The following is a 17906-nucleotide window of genomic DNA, read 5'->3' on the forward strand; positions in this document are numbered from 1 at the left end:
GAGATATTTTTGTTGATACTACTGGCATTCCAAGGATAGGGAAGAATGCCAAAAACTTTCACCATTTCACAGGTATGACTCACTTAATAGAATGTGGTTTTTGTAAATCCATAATTCCCCGAGACATTTTTATCTTTTGATTCTCAGTAATTAAGGGCCTTCCACACTTATTGGTGAACTTAAGCTTCCTTATCAGATAGTTAACAATCTCTGAAGTACAGCAGTATATGTTACAGTGTACCTTCTTTAAGGTACCCCAAGGCTAAATGTGAATCTATATTCCCTAGCAGTGGTTCTCAAGCTTTTTATTGAGCCTAAGAACTATCAGGGAAGCATCTTTAAAATGCAGATTCCTAATCCCCATTTTAGACTTAACGAATCTACATTTTTTAAGATGTATCCCAGATGTCTCCTTGAATCCATCTTAGACAAGTCATTTAAGCTCCCTAGTTTCAGTATCATCTGTAAACACAGGTATAATAATCACTATCTTACAGTTATAAGAATTAAATGAAACAATGTGTCTTAACTGTCTAGGAATGGCCCTGGCACTTTGCAGATGCTAATGATAGCCCTACCTCCTCCCTAACGTTAATTTTGGATTTACAGATACTGGGTTTTAAGGCAGACTAGAGAATAGTTTCCCAGTAGACCTGCAGGGTCCCTACACTGTTGTATTAACTAATAAAAGAATGTAGCACCTCAGGAGAAGCTTTTCTCTTCCTCTTTCTTTCCCACTGCAATAAGGTAGTTATATGTGCTTTTCTTCTGTCTTTTCTCAAGACTGGCCTTCAAACTGGGATTGAACAAAAAACTTAGAGAAAGTAAGCCCAAAATGAGTGAAGAAATATGAACTATTAAACCTATGCACATCCAGAACTCTCCCCTTCAACTTTTTTCCTCTCCTTGCAAGTTTCTAGGCAAATGGACATGATTTTGATGGTTGAGTTGGGACTAGACAGAGGGGGGCTGTAGGAGCTATCACCCGTCCAGTGCGTACTCACTCCTCTTGGTTCAGACAGGGCGATGGCATGAATTCACTTGGATGCTAGAGACAAGTCCTTCTCTCGGCCAGGGGGCATGACTGAGGGAGGCAGAATACTGTAGAGAGGCCTCACATCTGACTCCCCTCAGAGTCCAGAAGGTCAGTAGGAAGCACACTCCTGCAGCCATATCCTATGTCCTGGCCTTGTAGTTCCTTCTAGGAGGTCTTGTGGTATATTAAGGAAGGAAAAGAGGGTTAAATCCTAGTTGCACCACCGACTTATCTGTGTGACACTGAATAAGTTATTTAACCCCAAATTCAGTTTTCTCAAATTATTTTGATGCTCTTCTACAGGCAATGGGGAACTGATGGTTTTTGAGAAGGAAAGTAACACAATCAAAATTAGCCCCCTTCCCCCCAAAAAGACAACAAACACAGATGAATAAATTTTTTAATTTACATTTTTTCTTTTAAAGTATAAAACTAGGGTTAAATTAAATTCTCCAAGTCTAAATTAGACTAAATATAAATCTCCTATACAACCCACTGAATGGATTTCTAGTTTAACACTGTTTCTTAAGAGTGTCTAGTCGTCTTCTTCCATCTGTTTCCTTTTTTCTAAATTCATTCTGCCCCAGTCTTCACTTATCATCACATGCACTTTATTCCATCAAACATCACTTTTCAGGACCAACCTACTTGAATCATCATTAAACCTGTTTAGAGCTTTCCCAAACTTAAACCTTGTCATTTTGACTACACATCCAAAGGCACTACTTTTCTCACTTTTTTTGCTTAGTACCAGAATGTTCCATAAAGAAACAATAAAAGTTATGTTTCCCTAAAATGAAAGATCTGTATTCAATGGCTATGTTAACCACCTAATAAAAGTACATCAAAAACTACTCATCCTTATGTTAATTAACTGAAATTATAACAAATCAGTTAAACTACTACTTTGCCATTTACTTAATGCTTACAAGATTATTCAAGAAATCAAAATGGCTTCACACAACTTGATGTCTGCTTTCCAAATACTTCACATTTCAACTCCATATCCATACAAAGAGAGAAAATCCAAACATACTCTCCTTACCTAAAAACATTAGAGGAGGTTAAAAGGCATTATTTAGGATTTTTTAGACCTTGAAGTAGAGTTACACTGCCAACATGTATTTAAATTATAAATCAGTTTTTATCCTGTGACATTCCTTCAACTTAAGTGCATCATAGTTAAATTAACTGGCCGACTACTTCATCTTTTAAAGTCACACGGAGATTCTTTTGCATCAAGACTCTTGGTCAAGAGTTCTTCTTCTGAAAAATTCATTTAGAAAAAGAGAGAAATGGATAAGCGAACATTACAAAGAAAAAAAAAGGACAGACTCCAAGTGATAGCAAATTTCAGTCTCTTAAGTAAAAAATTCACATGCTAATAGTTAACTATGATAAAATTACCATTATTCTCACTGAGGTACCTTTTCTCCAGAGAGTATCAATACATCCCTCTTAGAATACTTTTCAATATACTAGTGTTTAATTATCATGGGCAATCAGAGTGATATATAATGAATCTGTATCACCAGATCTATATCTGTTCTAACATGCTTAAGAGCAGTTTTTTTAACTCTTTATGATGTAAATTTTCAAACACATAAAAGTGAAGAGAATTATGATTAACCCAATGTATCCATCATCCAGCTTCAATAATGGTTAATATTAACTGTTATGGGTTGAACTGTGTCCCCCTAAAAAGATATGTTGAAGTTCTAACCCCAGTACCTCAGAATGCGACCTTATTTGGAAATAGGGTCATTGCAGATGTAATCAGTTAAGATGAGGTCATTCTGGAGTAGGGTGGGCCCTTAATCTATATGACTGGTATCCTTATAAGGTTCAAAGACACACGAGAGAAGAACGCCACGTGAAGATGGAGGCAGAGATTAGGGTTATGCTGCCACAAGCCAAGAACACCCAGGACTACCAGAAGCTAGAAGAGGCAAGAAGGATCTTGCTCTGGTGGCTTCTGAGGAAACATGGCCCGGCCAACACCTTGATTCTGGATTCTAGCCTCCAGAACTTAGTGTCTCCAGAGACAATAAATTTCTGTTGTTTTAAGCCACCTGGTTTGTGGTAGTTTGTTACAGCAGCCCTAGGAAACTCATATACTGACCTATCTTGTTTTGTCACCACACCACCACCCAATTTACTTCAAAGCAAATCACAGATATTATTACAGGAATGATATTTAACATAGTGTTTCTCAACTTTTTTAGAACCATCTTCCTCTAGCCAAGAAGATTTTGACGAGATTTACTTTCAGTAATTTGTATGACAAAAGCAATAGGTTTCAGGGTTTTGGTTTTGTTTTCCACCCCTGTCCCATACCAATTATAAACTAAATACACATCACTAGAGACTCTGCAAGTACCATAAAAGTGATGGGTTCACTCTTCTCATCCTAATTGAAGGAATAAGGAACATATTTTGTCATATTAACGACACATGTAGCATTCATCACGTACTATTTTTATGAGAAGTTGAGAGAAAAATTCTCAACATGCATAGGTCTAGTTGCATCTTACCTGTTAAATTAGGTAGAAGTTCTCCAAGACTACATGGTATTGTGGTCCTCAATCTCTGTTCCACTGGAGAAAACTTAATTAGTGGTGAAAGAGACCGTTTTCTTTCACCAAGGGACATGCGTAAAGATGGTTTTGAATAGTCAATGTGCAAATCATGAGTGTCCAAAAAGTTCAGCATATCATCTGTTTGCATGTCTGGGGGAGTAGGGCTCAATGCTGATTTGTATCTTTCAACTGTTTCAGGACTAGAGAGGTAAGTTTCTCCCCTATTCCTGGACAGAGATTTTTTCAGAGCCTCATATCTACTGCAAATAGCTTGTAAACTGAAGTTTGATTCTGGAGTAGTCTCTGTTTCTCCCCCACCTTCTGGAAAAATGCCACTGTGCATAGGACTATTTGGTTCCAGTTTAAAATTGGCCTCTGTACTACTGGAACTATTAAGACTTAAGTGACCAAGTTCTTCTGGAAGAGTTTCATGTAATATTCCAAAATCAGTATCCTTAAAACTCCTGGAACTAATTCCACTTAATACCTGAAAAGAGTCCCATAACATACTTTTATGCATGGAAGGTTCTTTGTAAGAAACTTGTGGGTGGTCCAATATTTTAATACACTCCTCTTCACTGCTACGTATCACATCTCTCCTATTGCCTACAGCAGGGGAGAATGTCTCTATTTGGCTAGTTTCTAAAAGCTTGTTCTGTAAAGCTGTACACTCCAAATCTGGCTTGCAAATTATTTCCTTATCTAACAAATCTGACTGATTTTGTGTTGCTGATTCACCTTTGTGACTGGTCACCACATGTTTCTGAGGCACACACTTGAGACAATCTGAAACAACTTTCTCTTCCGGCGAACGAGAATGGCTAGAATCGGATACAGTGGTTGCTGAGAGAAAACTGGCCATGCTAAATTCTCTTTGATTATGCAACACAGGTGAGGATTCTGGCAACGCTTCTCTGTGTTCAGTATCCATTTGAATTGGTTCTTCACTTCTGTTATCTTCCATTTTAACAGCTTTTCTCCATGAGCTCCTAATTTCACTTACTAATTAAATGAAGGAGGGGAAAAACACAATTTACTAATATTCCCAAACACAGCACTCGATTAAACATTTCATTTCTAGTGCTCAAGATAAAGCTGACTCAGTGTATGTTCCACAGATATGCCGGTTGGATGACAAGGCTCCACAACATACCAAATCCCAACAACATTAAAAAACTCTCATCTCCAACTGATTACACACCAGTAACCGAAGCTGTTCCTGGAATGTGCAGACACTCTCACAGCACACTCAAATTACATGTACTAAAAAGATATTTTCTTGCCCATCTAGGCCAGGGTTCAGCAAACTTTATAAAGAACCAGACAGTAATATTTTACGCCTAGCAGGCTATCTGGTCTTTGGAAACTACTCAGCTCCGCCATTGTAGCCTGAAAGCAGCCATAAACAACATGTCAACAAATGAGCAAGGTTGTGTTCAATACTTTATTTACAAAAACACACAGGGCAGGCTAGATTTGGTTTGCGGGCTATAGTTGCGACCACCAATCTAGGCCGTGGCTAAGTTTAACCCGAACTGAATCAACTTAACTTTGAATGGATGATGTGCTTACGTAAGGACAGTATCAGAACTCTGCCTATACAAATTATAGGTTATAATAAAAAAGTATTGGACAGTCTGACCAGCTTGGGAAGGGTAAAAAAGATCTCTGGACACATAGTTTTTGGCTGCTACTGCTGGTTGTTGACTGGGAGAACAGAGCCTCTACACTCTATAAATGTTGATCACAAGTCAGATGTGGAGGCAGAAGATTTTTTAAAAGTGATCAACTAAAATATTTTCCAGGAAAAAGCCAAGGAAGAGAACAAAAACAAAACTGTACAGTATCAAGGCAAAATAATACTGCTGAAGGACTGCCATATAAGTGAGAATGCCCACATTTAACACTTCAATAAAAGTCCCTCACATCAAAACAAATAGTCATTGCCAATAAACTGAAAGATCTGGAAAAGAGTTTTAAAGTGAGTTTCCAGAAGATCTGTCAGACCATGGTTCTAACAGTAGTAACGTGTAAGAAAGAAAAGTGATAGAAAGCATTATTAACTTACTCAAGTTTTCTGGAGTTCGGGGAATTTGGTTCCTTGTTAAGAATGGGTTAGAAACTAGGGAGTCAATTAGTTCCTCTAATTTTACTTCTTTTCCTTTAGAGGACTGTGGTGAGTCAGATAAAACGGCCCTCGCAACCTAAAACAAAACAAAAAGTAAGGCAAAAATTACACCAAGCCCATTGGTAGAATGCAACAAAAGCCCTGATAAGATGTCAGCAGGCCCTCCCATAGCAGATGGCACAAAAATAAGCTCAACAATGCAGCTCCAAGCCACTCTATACAGACTACAGTCATGCATCACTTAACGACAAGGACACATACTGAGAAACGCGTTGTTAGGGGATTTTGTCCTTGTGCGAACATCAAAGACCATATTTACACAAACCCAGACGGGATAGCCTACTACACACCTAGGCTATATGGTACTAATCTTATGGGCCCACTGTCATACATGCGGTCTGTCGTTGACCTAAACATCATTATGTAGCACATGACTGTATCTAGGCACAATCCTATAAGGTGAAATCAAAAAACAAAACTGTTTCCTCCCTTCTTATCTTAAATAGAGATCCCATTATAAAAGAGAGAAAAGATAATCTTTATAACTTGAAAAGATTTACAGGTAGTTCTGACTACACAGAGACCAAGCGGCTATCTGCCACATCTTTGAGCTTGACAACGCTATATCTGCTAAAATGATTAGTTTTAAAGGAAGTGGATTCGTCTTAATTATAATCCATTTGCACAATAACACCTCTATTAACCAACAGAATACATTCTGACAACATACTTCTTTGCCAGAAACCTCATTATCAGATATAAATTAGTTAACAAGGCATAGGGATACATTCTAAAATAAAGAAAAGAAAGTGTAAAATACAAAAACAGCACTCTATATTAACTAAATTTCAATAAAAGCAGAAAAGAAAAAACAGGCAAATTAAAATCTCTGCCCCCGAGATGGCTAAAAAATAACCTTCCTACAACCATATTCAAACTGACCCTCCCCCATGAAAACAGAGGGCTTCTTAGAATTCAAACACTAAATATTCCTTGTCACAAACACTATTAAAGAAAATTAATTTCATTTTATTTTCAGAGCTTTATGAGATTTTAGGACCCTCCTCTTCCATTCCAACCCATTCCACTGCTAATACAAGTTATTTTAACCAGAAAATGTGCTTTTCCCTCCAAATCACGAAAGAAAAAAAGACTGACTGACCATCTTTTCTTTTTCCTTTTTTTTTTTTTTTTTTTGCTGAGGAAGACTGGCCCTAGGCTAATATCTGTGCCCATCTTCCTCCACTTTATATGGGACGCCGCCACAGCATGGCCTGACAAGCGGTGCAACAGTACGTGCCCAGGATCCAAACCAGGGCCGCCAGCAGCAGAGCAGGCGCACTTAACCGCTACACCACGGGGCCGGCCCTGACCATCTTTTGTTTAGTGTAGAGTCAATCAATTAACAAAGAGAAACAACAGAACTTTAGAAATTTAAAAGTATTTAGAGACTAATGAAACTGGTCCACTCTCCTCATGTTACAAACAAGTAAAATGACTGACATCCAGCTCTCTTATCTGGACAATGTTCATTTACCTTGATCAGGATTGAGATAAAGGAGGGAACTCCAATACCTGAATCAATATGCACTAAACCAAATTTTTCTTTCAGTCTCTCAGGAATATAAAGTAGCTGATTTATTTTCTGGCTGCTTATCCAAATTCAAACAATGCTAAGGGATGTTGTGGGAAATGTAATAAAAATAACATTAGAGAATGGCTTGAGCATTTAATTTGCATAAACTGAGTTCTGTAACACTGAGCAGTAGTAACAGTAAGCAGTCATTTGCCAGTGAAAAGTAGAATAGCGTTAAGGAACAAGGCTGGTTAGGAAAACCAAGATCATGAACACTGATGCACTTGATCACTTTTTAAATATTTAGAAAGCAGAAGGACAAAACCTTCACTCAGTGATGTGATACTGCATAGTCTTTGTTCTAATACTCAAAAAAAGAGGGAGCTCAGCTAAGCAACAGACAGCACTCATAGAGTATTTTAATAAAGTACAATAACTGGGTGTAAAATTATGGGTTCTAAAACACGGATGTAATCTTAACCAAGTAACTTTATATATTTCTACTTTATGGGAGGACCAATTTTGCTTTAACTATGATTTTTATTATCTGTGACCTCCTTTCCCAAATTACGCCCAGTTAATCAATAATTAACTGTAACTTCACTTATAATCCCAATAACATTAAGAAAACAATAGATATTTCAGCATACTTATTACAGTCTTTTTCTAACCTCTTCTGCCAGATGATCTTGCTCTTTTTGGAATGGATCACTTTTTTTAGCTGGCACAGACCCTCCAAATGCACTACTCTCTATATTCTTTGCAATATTTGATGATGGAGACTCTTCCACTTCAAATTCTGGTGTTTTCTTAGAAATTATTTCGTTTTTCTCTCTAGGTGTTCTCATCATCGTATCCTAAGAAAGACAGACATGTAATGTTAAAACCTTAATAATCCTGGCATATCTTCATTAGAGGTATTTGAATTATGAACCTATAAAAGGTTGTTAACGTTATTGTGAAATTATATGTTCACTGACACAATTAAATAATTCCAATATTCCCACTTATAAGCTATAGAGAATGTGTAAATACAAATGGTACATAATGTGCAAATACTGGGAAATATGAAAATAGAAATTAAATTTAATTAAATTGGGATATCAACAAAAATAAATAATATAAGCTAGTAAGGTCAGAATTAATTAAAAATTGTTTTAAAATGTACCTTTTCAAGTAGTGTAACACTGTTTCTATCTGATGATGAAACTGGCTGCAAAAGGAAGGAAGCAGGGCTAAAACAAAAAAAGATAACAAATCCAAATTATAAGAAGGAAAGAATTCTGTTCACTTGACGCATCTGAGTCATTTAAAGAAACTGTCTGCCCCGTATCTGTCCGTTACGATTTCACTCAATTCGTCCCGGTCATCAAAAGGCAGTTTATTCTAGGGAGGCATGGTGACAATTACAGCAGTACTTCAGCCCAATTTGTGTATCAACCTCCCAAATTATACACATATTCCTTACCCGCTATAAATTTTAAGTTGACAGCATTTTTACAACAGTTAAATGACTCGATGAACACTCAAAAACTTAAGTACAGGGTAAAAACAAACTCAATTAACTAGAATCACATTATTACAATGTCCTCAGGCTTCAGATCACAGAATTTCAGTGTAGCAGAGATTTTCTTTTAAGACTCTTTTGCTATTTCATGTCCAAAATCAGTTTCTCTTATGCTGCATGTTGCTCTAAAGTAATTACGTTACACTTAACAATAAAGTCATAAAGTTTTAGTTGCAGTCTGCTGCATTCTACACATTGTATTACTTAATCTCTTAGATTCTCTTGCCCCTTTGGCTAAACAAAAAACTTCATGCATCTTTTCATGATAATTACAAAATAAGTTACTAAATTTTTAAAGCCTTCAAAACAATGATAACTTTATTTATCTTCATCTTGAAAGAGCTTTCAAATTCAATCATTGATTGGGTCTGCTCACTAGCCAAACGCTTTTCCACTTTAGATAATATGAAAGGGAGGAGTGCCAGAGATCACTTTCAACATCAAGCATGGCAGTGCTTCGCTTTCTGTTCACAGCCAGAAGTACAAAACTAACAGCTTTGCAAATATTTTATATAATAGTAAACAGGCTTTTTCAAACTTTTCCAAATATGCCCTTCTTGGAATCATCATCTACCTTCCAAACATAATTCAAAATCACTGAAATTGCTCAAGCTTCAACTTTGCCTCAACAGGATATAATCTAGGTACCAAAGGCAAAAAATTAATCATCTACTGTGATTTTATCTTAATTTTTCCAAAAACTTAACACTAAAATGATCAAAAAGTTCTCTGAAGCAGGGCCAGCAATCAACGGACCAATGTCACTAAGATGCCACCACTAGATGGTGAGCTCCTTGAGCACAAAGACTATGTCTTTCCAAAGGCTAACACAGGGGCTGGGACTTGGTAGTGCAATATATATTTGTAACTGATTGACAGGTTGACTGAATCAATGAATGAATGTCACTTGAGGATGAGGTTCTATAGATGCCACCAAATTTTTCTATTTGAATCGTTCCTGCAGAGGCTCATAATAAAGAAAAATGGAAACATATTCTGTACCTTCCTCTCTCTCATTTCTGAATTGGCAACATGCTACTAGCCTTTCTAACATCTCAATCCAAGACAACTTTAAAGCAGCCCTGGCTCAGTCCTTACTCTCTATCCACTTGCCATGCCAAAACTGAGGCCCATGAAATCCTAGAACTGTGACAGATAAAAAGAAAGGGTATTGATCCATTGTGGGAATTTATCCTATGAGCACTTCCAAAGGAAAAAAAGGCAACATACTTTTGATGGTAGTAAAAAATTTGAGGAAAACCAAAAGTCTAAAGTCTACCCACATTACACATTACCAATGAAATATTTTATTATTCAATACTTTTTACAATAAAGAATTCTGAGCAACAAGTTTATTTCCACATCCCAGTAACTCAACTCTTCACCCATCTTCTGTTCTGCTATCAAGCAGTAATAATCTTTCATATCCTATTAAGCACTATCCCTCGCCATCAAAAGCCTTTCTCTATCTCCCTTTAATATCCCCAACCTATAATTAAAATAAAGTATCAGAAGATAATTAAAAGATCCAGGAGCTTGGAAGAAGAGAAATGTGGAAATCAAAGTATATTTAATATAACTTCTTTTTCCTATATTAAGAGAATTCTATTTGAACTAAATTCTTAGAGGCTGAGTGTCTGACTCCTGTAAATTCTGATAGTACATCTTAGTACAAAACTCTACTTCAAAAAAGAATCTTGAGGTTCAATGGAGTTCATAAATAAAATCTGATTTATGAATTAATCTACTAACTCCATCAATCTTTAGTCCAGCAAGAGCCCTTAATCAAAATACTTAATTTGCTGTCTCAAGGGAAGACAAACCAAAAACATAATTGAGTACGGAAAGCACCAACTATCCCCCTCTAACTTTAAGAACAACTATAAGGGAATAAAATGGGCAACCCAGCAACTTTACTATCTCTTCAACATTAGGTCTTCACAAAAGATTGCACTATTTTCCTTTAACTACTCAGAAAATCCATATCACATCCAGATCTAAGAATAAAAACATAATTCCTCCACAAGTAGTCCTGACCTCCTGTGAGCCAGAAAATTACTGGAAAGGAAACTGTCAATAGCTCAATTTCACATGTAGGTTTTGACCCTTGTTATGGCGTTTTAACTTATTAACTTGTTAAGAGTATAGAATGAAGAGGGCTTCAATTCGTTTAAAATTCAGAATTTTCTTCTAGAATTGTCCTCAGTATTTTGTTTCCACATCTATGCCCCAGTTATGTGGGGAAGTTGGATTGAAAGGCATCTACTTAGGTCAAAGGGTAATCAGAAAAAACAAAACAATAAAGGAATCTGTTCAGTATGTTTGTGTTTGATTTTTACTTAATAACGCTTAATTTCAATAAAGAATAAATATATTCCCCAAGTGGATTACATACATTTAGAGATTTTTGCTTACATAATGTAGCATCCGTTTTAAGAGCCAAAATGGGATAATAAAGAAAACAGGCAATAAAGAAAATAAGAATACTCCTGAAAAAGGTTACAACAAACTAAGTAGGTTCAGTTTTTTCATATGTTAAATTTTGGGGTTAGACTGAACTGTAAGTCTTCCAGTTTTTTGGTTTTTTTTAAAGGATGGAACTTTTTTTAATCAAATGGCATACAAATATCCCAAAATATAAAACAGATAAAAGAGCTAGCTGCTCAGGCTGAAGTGGAAAAGGGTTGAACCGGCCACAAGCTAAATAAGATTCATCCACAGCACCAGAGGGCGCTGCAGAATGCAGTCTGAAAACGACCAGACTAGATGATCTCAAAGACTCCTAAACTCCTGAATTTAGTCAATAGCCACTAATCATTTCAAAGAAGTTCACAGACACAAAAAGGCAAAAATTCCCAAACTTGCATTAGATAATTTCCATATATGTTTTTTTCTTCAAAAATTAGATAACCCCCATGAATCCCAACATTTAGATAAAGAATAGAAGAAAAAAAAAATGCCCACACATCAGAAATGTTGAATCTCGCCTGAAAATGTAGATCCACAGTGGAAAAATACTCTTCTGTATAAGAGAAGAAAATTATGGACTATCCCATAGTAGAGAAGCTTGGAAACTGGCTGAAGATGGGATTAAACTAACGAAGGGAAAAAAATCAATATAAAAATCAAATTTGTTTTACCTGTTGGCTAGATCATATACAGTTCCTACCATATCACTGGCTCTTCTGCAATCATTTTCTTGGTTATGCTGCTTAGGTGTATCTAAAAGAATACAAAAATTAATTACTCTTTAATTACATTTGTACATTCTAACATTCAGGGATCTCTTGAAATTCTACGACTTCTAAAAGGAAGAAAACAGAGGAAAATCAGAATAATATGAATGCTAATAGGAAAATACAATTATTCAATTGTTAAGTGTAAAGTGATAGGCACGACAGTGATAGAGAATATCTTGCAATAGACTTTTATAAAAAGAGGGATAGCTCATACTAAACCACATTTCCAAAAAAAATGACAGTCCATAATTCTCCAGCATCATACAGCCATGCTTCATGTCTAAGCACATAGATCATGCAATTACCCCTTAAACCAGCAAGGCCAAAAAGTCATAGTACTTAGCGTATTTCAGCCCAGCATCTATGACATCAGTCAACTTATGTATCTATTCTTCAACATATCACTGAATAACTATGCGCCACTCTGTACTAACAATGAGAGAAAGAAATAAAAGATGGAGATCCTGCCCTCAAGGAGTTAGTCCAGGAAAGACTACTGATGGGTAGAGAATTATGGTAGACTGCTATAGTGTTATGATAGAAGTATGCACGGAATGCAATGGGGCAGAAAGGCTCCTGGCATAGCCTGGGGAATGTGAAGAAGGCATGAAGGTACTGACAGAATAAGGTACAAGTTTGTTATGCTGGAGCACAGGGTATATCCAGTGGAAGCATGGTAGGAAATGAGACCAGTGAAGAAAGCCATGGCTAGATAACACAGGATTTGATATTCCAGGGATCCTCTTCTTTCAATATGTTAGCTTCTGAAAGACTTTCCCTATGCCCTAAGCGTTACTGTACAAGAAGCCAAAGTGTGTACTATATAAAGCTTCCCTTTTAATCCATCATAACAGTATGCCACCTTATAACATTTTCAATACCCTATGCTTTTGTACCTACTAATGATGATGGAATTACTGATAATTACAAAACAGTTCAAAAATAAGCACAAATACAACAACTATACCACAAAACTAGTTGACAACCATAAACTAAAATGATTATGCACAACCATAAACACCATCCGGTGTTGGTAGGCAGAGTTGATGCACGTTTGTTCTTGTATATAAGAAAGTTTGTAAGGTAAAAGTTGCTAAATGAAAAAGCATCTAGAGCTTTCTTCTTTTTTGTTTTCCAAAGGTAATAGGAAGCTGTTGTTGTATATTATACCAGGAGATGAAAAGGATCATATTAACATTACAGAAAGATGACTGACAGCCGTTTGTTATACGGAAAAGGTAGAATACCGGAGGCAGAGCAGCTAGTTAGAACACAATTACAGGCAAGAAATATGAAAACTCAGGGGTCGGCCCGGTGGCATAGCGGTTAAGTTCACACGTTCCACTTTGGCAGCCCAGGGTTCGCCGGTTCGGATCCTGGGTGCGGACCTACTCCCCGCTCATCAAGCCACGCTGAGGCATCTTCCCACATAGAGGAAGTACAAGGACCTACAACTAAGATATACAACTGTGTACTGGGGCTTTGGAGAGAAAAAAGAAAAAGAGGAAGAACGGCAACAGATGTTAGCTCAGGGCCAATCTTCCTCAAAAAAAAAAAAAGAAATATGAAAACTAAACTACAGACTTAAAATGTGAGGGTAGCAAAGGAGGGGACAGACACAATAGGCACTTAGGAGGTAAAAACAAAACTGAACTTACCACTACAAAGCAAATCAAGCTGAAGCAGACACTGACTCCTACCATAAACACACTAGAACTGCTAAATAAAATGTAAGAAAAAGAAAGGAACACCCAGAAAAACAAATAAAAATCACCTCGTGCCAGGACCAAAGATGGAAAGCACAATCAGAATGGTAAACTCAAACTGAGAAACGAAGGCTCAATGAGGCAGGCTCCAGGGGCTGAACAAAGGAGATTTAATGTCTGCATGATAACAAGGACATCCCAGGCCACTCAGGCTGGGATCTGAGAGACTGCCATAAGGCCAGGACACTGCAAAGGCTGCTCAGCCCCAAAAAGGAGATTAAAAAGTTCTGCCAACTGGACCAGGGAAGTAGCAGGGAAGCTTGCAGCCTACCTGGAGTCCTGAGTAAAAAAAAAAGGAGAAGAGAAGGAAAGCAATTTTAAACCTTCCTAGCCTAGTCAAAGGGAAGTGCGAAATCCAAAATTATACTGGCTACTTGTTGTAGGAATCCCAAACCAAAGACATTAACTGGTCTAGTTCAAGGGAAACACCTGGGCCCCTAGGCCACCCTGAGAGATCACTCTACAACCCAGGGCCCACATGATTCCTCCAGGGGTAGCAAGACCCACTAAAGTTGAGGTGACAGTCAAATATTTTAATAGGAAGCAAACAACCATGAAAATCAGCAGGCAGAGCATACAGGAGCAGAAGTACCTGAAACTAAGAGATAGAAAAATTTAAAAGATAAAATTAGTACATTTTAAATGATTAGCAAAAAAAGAAACAACAGAAGCCATAATGAAAGATGACACCATGAAAAAGAATAGGCAGTTCTGGGGAAAAAAAGCATTTCACCATAATAAAAAATAATTGGGGGAAAAAAACAAGAAAGAATGCAAAGGAACCGTTATCATAGTGAGAAATACTGATGGGAGGAAAGTTTAAAAGAGAAAAAAATAAATAACCAACCTGGAAGTGAAGCAGGATACTGCAAAAGAATACTCCTTGCATATACTTCTTCTGAGGCAGGATCAAATGAAAGGGGAGACATAGGTGGTAAAAGATCCACAGCCTTAAAACACAGAATTCATAATTTTGAAATACACACATTTTACTTGCTACCACAATAACAATACTAAGTTAATCTATGAATGGATGATTATTTTTTTCCCCAACAAAGACAGAATTACCAAGCATATAAATTATCCTATAACCATTTTTAAACCAAGGAGTACAATATTAGGAACAGGGGAATGACTCTATCTTCCAACTGTGCCTCAAATGTAATAGTACCTAACATCAACAGGAATATCTCATTTTCTTTTTAATACAATCCTCTGAATCTAAAAATATTAACTGTAAATCACAACAGCAGCTTGGTGAATACTCTAATATGTATATAGAAAAATTACAGAAACCAAAACTTTTGAACTTTAGGCTCAGATGCAAAGATGACAAACATATACACACATAGCATTTCTAGGTCATTTGTAACATGATAAATCAAGAGATTGCCTTATATTAAACTACCCTCCAAAAGGCAAGGCACGTTACTTACTGGCGTCGAACCTTTAATTAGATTGAAAGGGGACAAACCAAGAAATTCTTCCCACTTTTTCTGCCACTCTCCTTGTCTTTCAACAATAGAATGTCTTATAGTTGTGAGTTCTTCTTTCATTTTACACCTACGACCGTATAAAAATAACTTCATTCAGAACATGAGTATATAGAGAAAGTATTGAGTAAATTTTAAGAATAGTTTGTAGAGAAGGGGAAGAAAATATAACTGCAAGTTCAACCAATACAGCACATATAAATTGAATAAACTCTCACAGTGAACATTCAGAACCTAAAATACTTTTTTAAGACCAGAAAGCAATCCTACATCTACTACTCCACTTACCTTTTTTTGCTGCTAAATACTTATTATTTTTATTCATTTATTTTTTTTTATTGAGGTCACATTGGTTTATAACATTACATAAATTTCAGGTGTACATTATTATATTTCGACTTCTGTGTAGACTACATCGTGTTCACCACCAAAAGTCTAGTTGCCATCTGTCACCATACACATGTGCCACTCTACCCATCTTACCCCATTTATCTTTGAAATACAGTTTTTTGCCTGATTCTAAACTCGAGTCAAAATTCTACTCCCGGGACCAGCCCTGTGGCAGAGCGGTTAAGTGCACGTGCTCCACTGCTGGCAGCCCAGGTTCGGATCCCGGGCACACACCGACGCACCACTTGTCAGGCTATGCTGTGGCGGCGTCCCACATAAAGTGGAGGAAGATGGGCACGGATGTTAGCCCAGAGCCGGTCTTCCTCAGTAAAAAGAGGAGGATTGGCATGGATGTTAGCTCAGGGCTGATCTTCCTCACAAATAAAAAAATAAAAAAAATTAAAAATAAATTAAAAAAAAAAACAGAAAAAAAATTCTACTCCCATTCTCTGTCCATTCCTAAAGGCAGCCCATACCTCCCAGTCATTCTGCTCAAATAAAAAATCTTCTTGAGGCCTAGTTTTATTATAGACCCCACAAAAGAAAAGCTACAAAAAAGTTAAAATTATTTCATAAAGAATTATCACTCAGGGAAAATAATTTATTCCAGACAAAAAGAAAAGTAAGCTGATTTTCCTTTATACTTCATGTGTCTCGCTGGGAGTTGATGACATAAAGTTTTTGAGTACTAGTAAAATTTTCACACTTTTTTGCCAAAGCTGAAGAGTTGTTAACTACACAAGTTATGCTGTGAAATTATCAACACCACCATACTTCTCCCCCAATAAAATAACAGAAGGTCTTTCGAGTGTACCTCATATGCTTCAGATCTGATAATCTTTCTCTCTGAAATTTGGTCTCCTTTTCAAGGAAGTGAAGGTCTATTGTCAGTCTTGGTTGGTCAGCCTGACAATGTTCATATTTCATTACTTTCAAGACTTCATTTAATAACTGAATAACTGTTAAGACGTTCAATTTTCCAGCCTCATAAACATTTCCTATGCGCAACTAAGGATTCAGAGGGAAAAAAAAGATGATAAACTACTCCATAAATATATTTATGTTAAAGAAGAGTGAAAAAAATCAAATGTCTACCTAAAAATAAAACTATGTAAATAATTTTGGTCCAAAGAAAACTATTGTGGAAGAATTAACATGCCATGCTACATTTTTATATTATGCAAAAAGTTGAAAACTAGAATAAACAAAATGCAAATAAATGGAAAGCAAAATAAAGATTGAAGAGAAAGAGCAGGTTTGGCAAAAGATCATGAATTCATGCTTTAACAAATGTTGCAAACTGATGGCTCCTAAAAGCTGAATCCAACTTAGACACGTTTATTTGGCCTGCAGAGTTCCAGCGTTTGAAAATCATTTGAATTAGTTGCCAATAATTTAAAAATCATAGATTTCACATAAAAATTACTATTTCTCCAAAGACCTCATCACTTCCTACTTTCTTTCTATTGTTACAATTAGCATACTTCATTTATACATATTACCTGCCTAGCCCCTGTAGGAATCTGAGTTTGCGGGTCCTGATTTTTACGTACTCTGAATTTGAAATGCCTATCATGTTACCTATTAAAATGAAAGCTCTTCAGGGTCACAACAATATTTTATCTTTGTATCCCCTATACTATAATTAATACCTGGCATATAGTAGATACTTAATGAATTTTAAGTTTAATAAGAAAAAAAAACATAAGCTATCCAGATGGAAATGTCCCATAAGCAAGTAGAAATAATTTGATGGAGTTTGGGTCAAGGGGAGACACTGGAAATACCAATTCGAGAATATTACTGTATAGGAGGCTGATGAAGTCATAGAATTGGGTAAGAAATTACAGATGAATGTGTAACGTAGAAAAGGGGGCACTAAAGAAACCATGGGGAACACTTTCATCTAAAAGTTAGAGAAAAAAAGGAAACAGTAAAAAAAACTGAGAAGAGCAGTCTGAAAAACCACAGGAGAGCAGAGACATTGAGGTCACAACAGCTAAAGGAAGAAAAGACTCTAAAATACTTAATAGCATCAAGATGAAAGAGAAACCAGAGGACAGGGACTTTCTAAAAAGACATTTAGCAATTAGGAGATCACTGCTGCTCTCTGAATATTTATAAAGAACTAG

General features: G+C 36.5%; 1 protein-coding gene and 1 non-coding gene across 3 annotated transcripts in view; both read right to left on the reverse strand.

The window, feature by feature from the left end:
• Positions 1 to 1420: 1420 nt before the first annotated feature.
• The window catches only part of HAUS6 (HAUS augmin like complex subunit 6), a 31917-nt gene continuing 15431 nt past the window's right edge, over positions 1421 to 17906 (reverse strand). For both annotated transcript variants that reach the window (XM_058565868.1, XM_058565867.1), the window contains exons 9-17: positions 16589 to 16782; positions 15328 to 15454; positions 14739 to 14841; positions 12027 to 12108; positions 8488 to 8554; positions 7991 to 8176; positions 5684 to 5819; positions 3571 to 4617; positions 1421 to 2302 (exon numbers count right to left, since the gene is read on the reverse strand). In XM_058565868.1, the coding sequence (XP_058421851.1) occupies positions 2241 to 2302; positions 3571 to 4617; positions 5684 to 5819; positions 7991 to 8176; positions 8488 to 8554; positions 12027 to 12108; positions 14739 to 14841; positions 15328 to 15454; positions 16589 to 16782 (2004 nt within the window). In that variant the 3' untranslated portion in view covers positions 1421 to 2240. The remainder of the gene's footprint in view (positions 2303 to 3570; positions 4618 to 5683; positions 5820 to 7990; positions 8177 to 8487; positions 8555 to 12026; positions 12109 to 14738; positions 14842 to 15327; positions 15455 to 16588; positions 16783 to 17906) is intronic.
• On the reverse strand, positions 8636 to 8766 carry LOC131420283 (small Cajal body-specific RNA 8). The gene has a single exon (XR_009223512.1). It is a non-coding gene; the product is annotated as a small Cajal body-specific RNA 8 (non-coding RNA).

This window comes from Diceros bicornis, chromosome 22, assembly GCF_020826845.1.
Source record: "Diceros bicornis minor isolate mBicDic1 chromosome 22, mDicBic1.mat.cur, whole genome shotgun sequence".
Classification (NCBI taxonomy): Eukaryota; Metazoa; Chordata; class Mammalia; order Perissodactyla; family Rhinocerotidae; genus Diceros; species Diceros bicornis.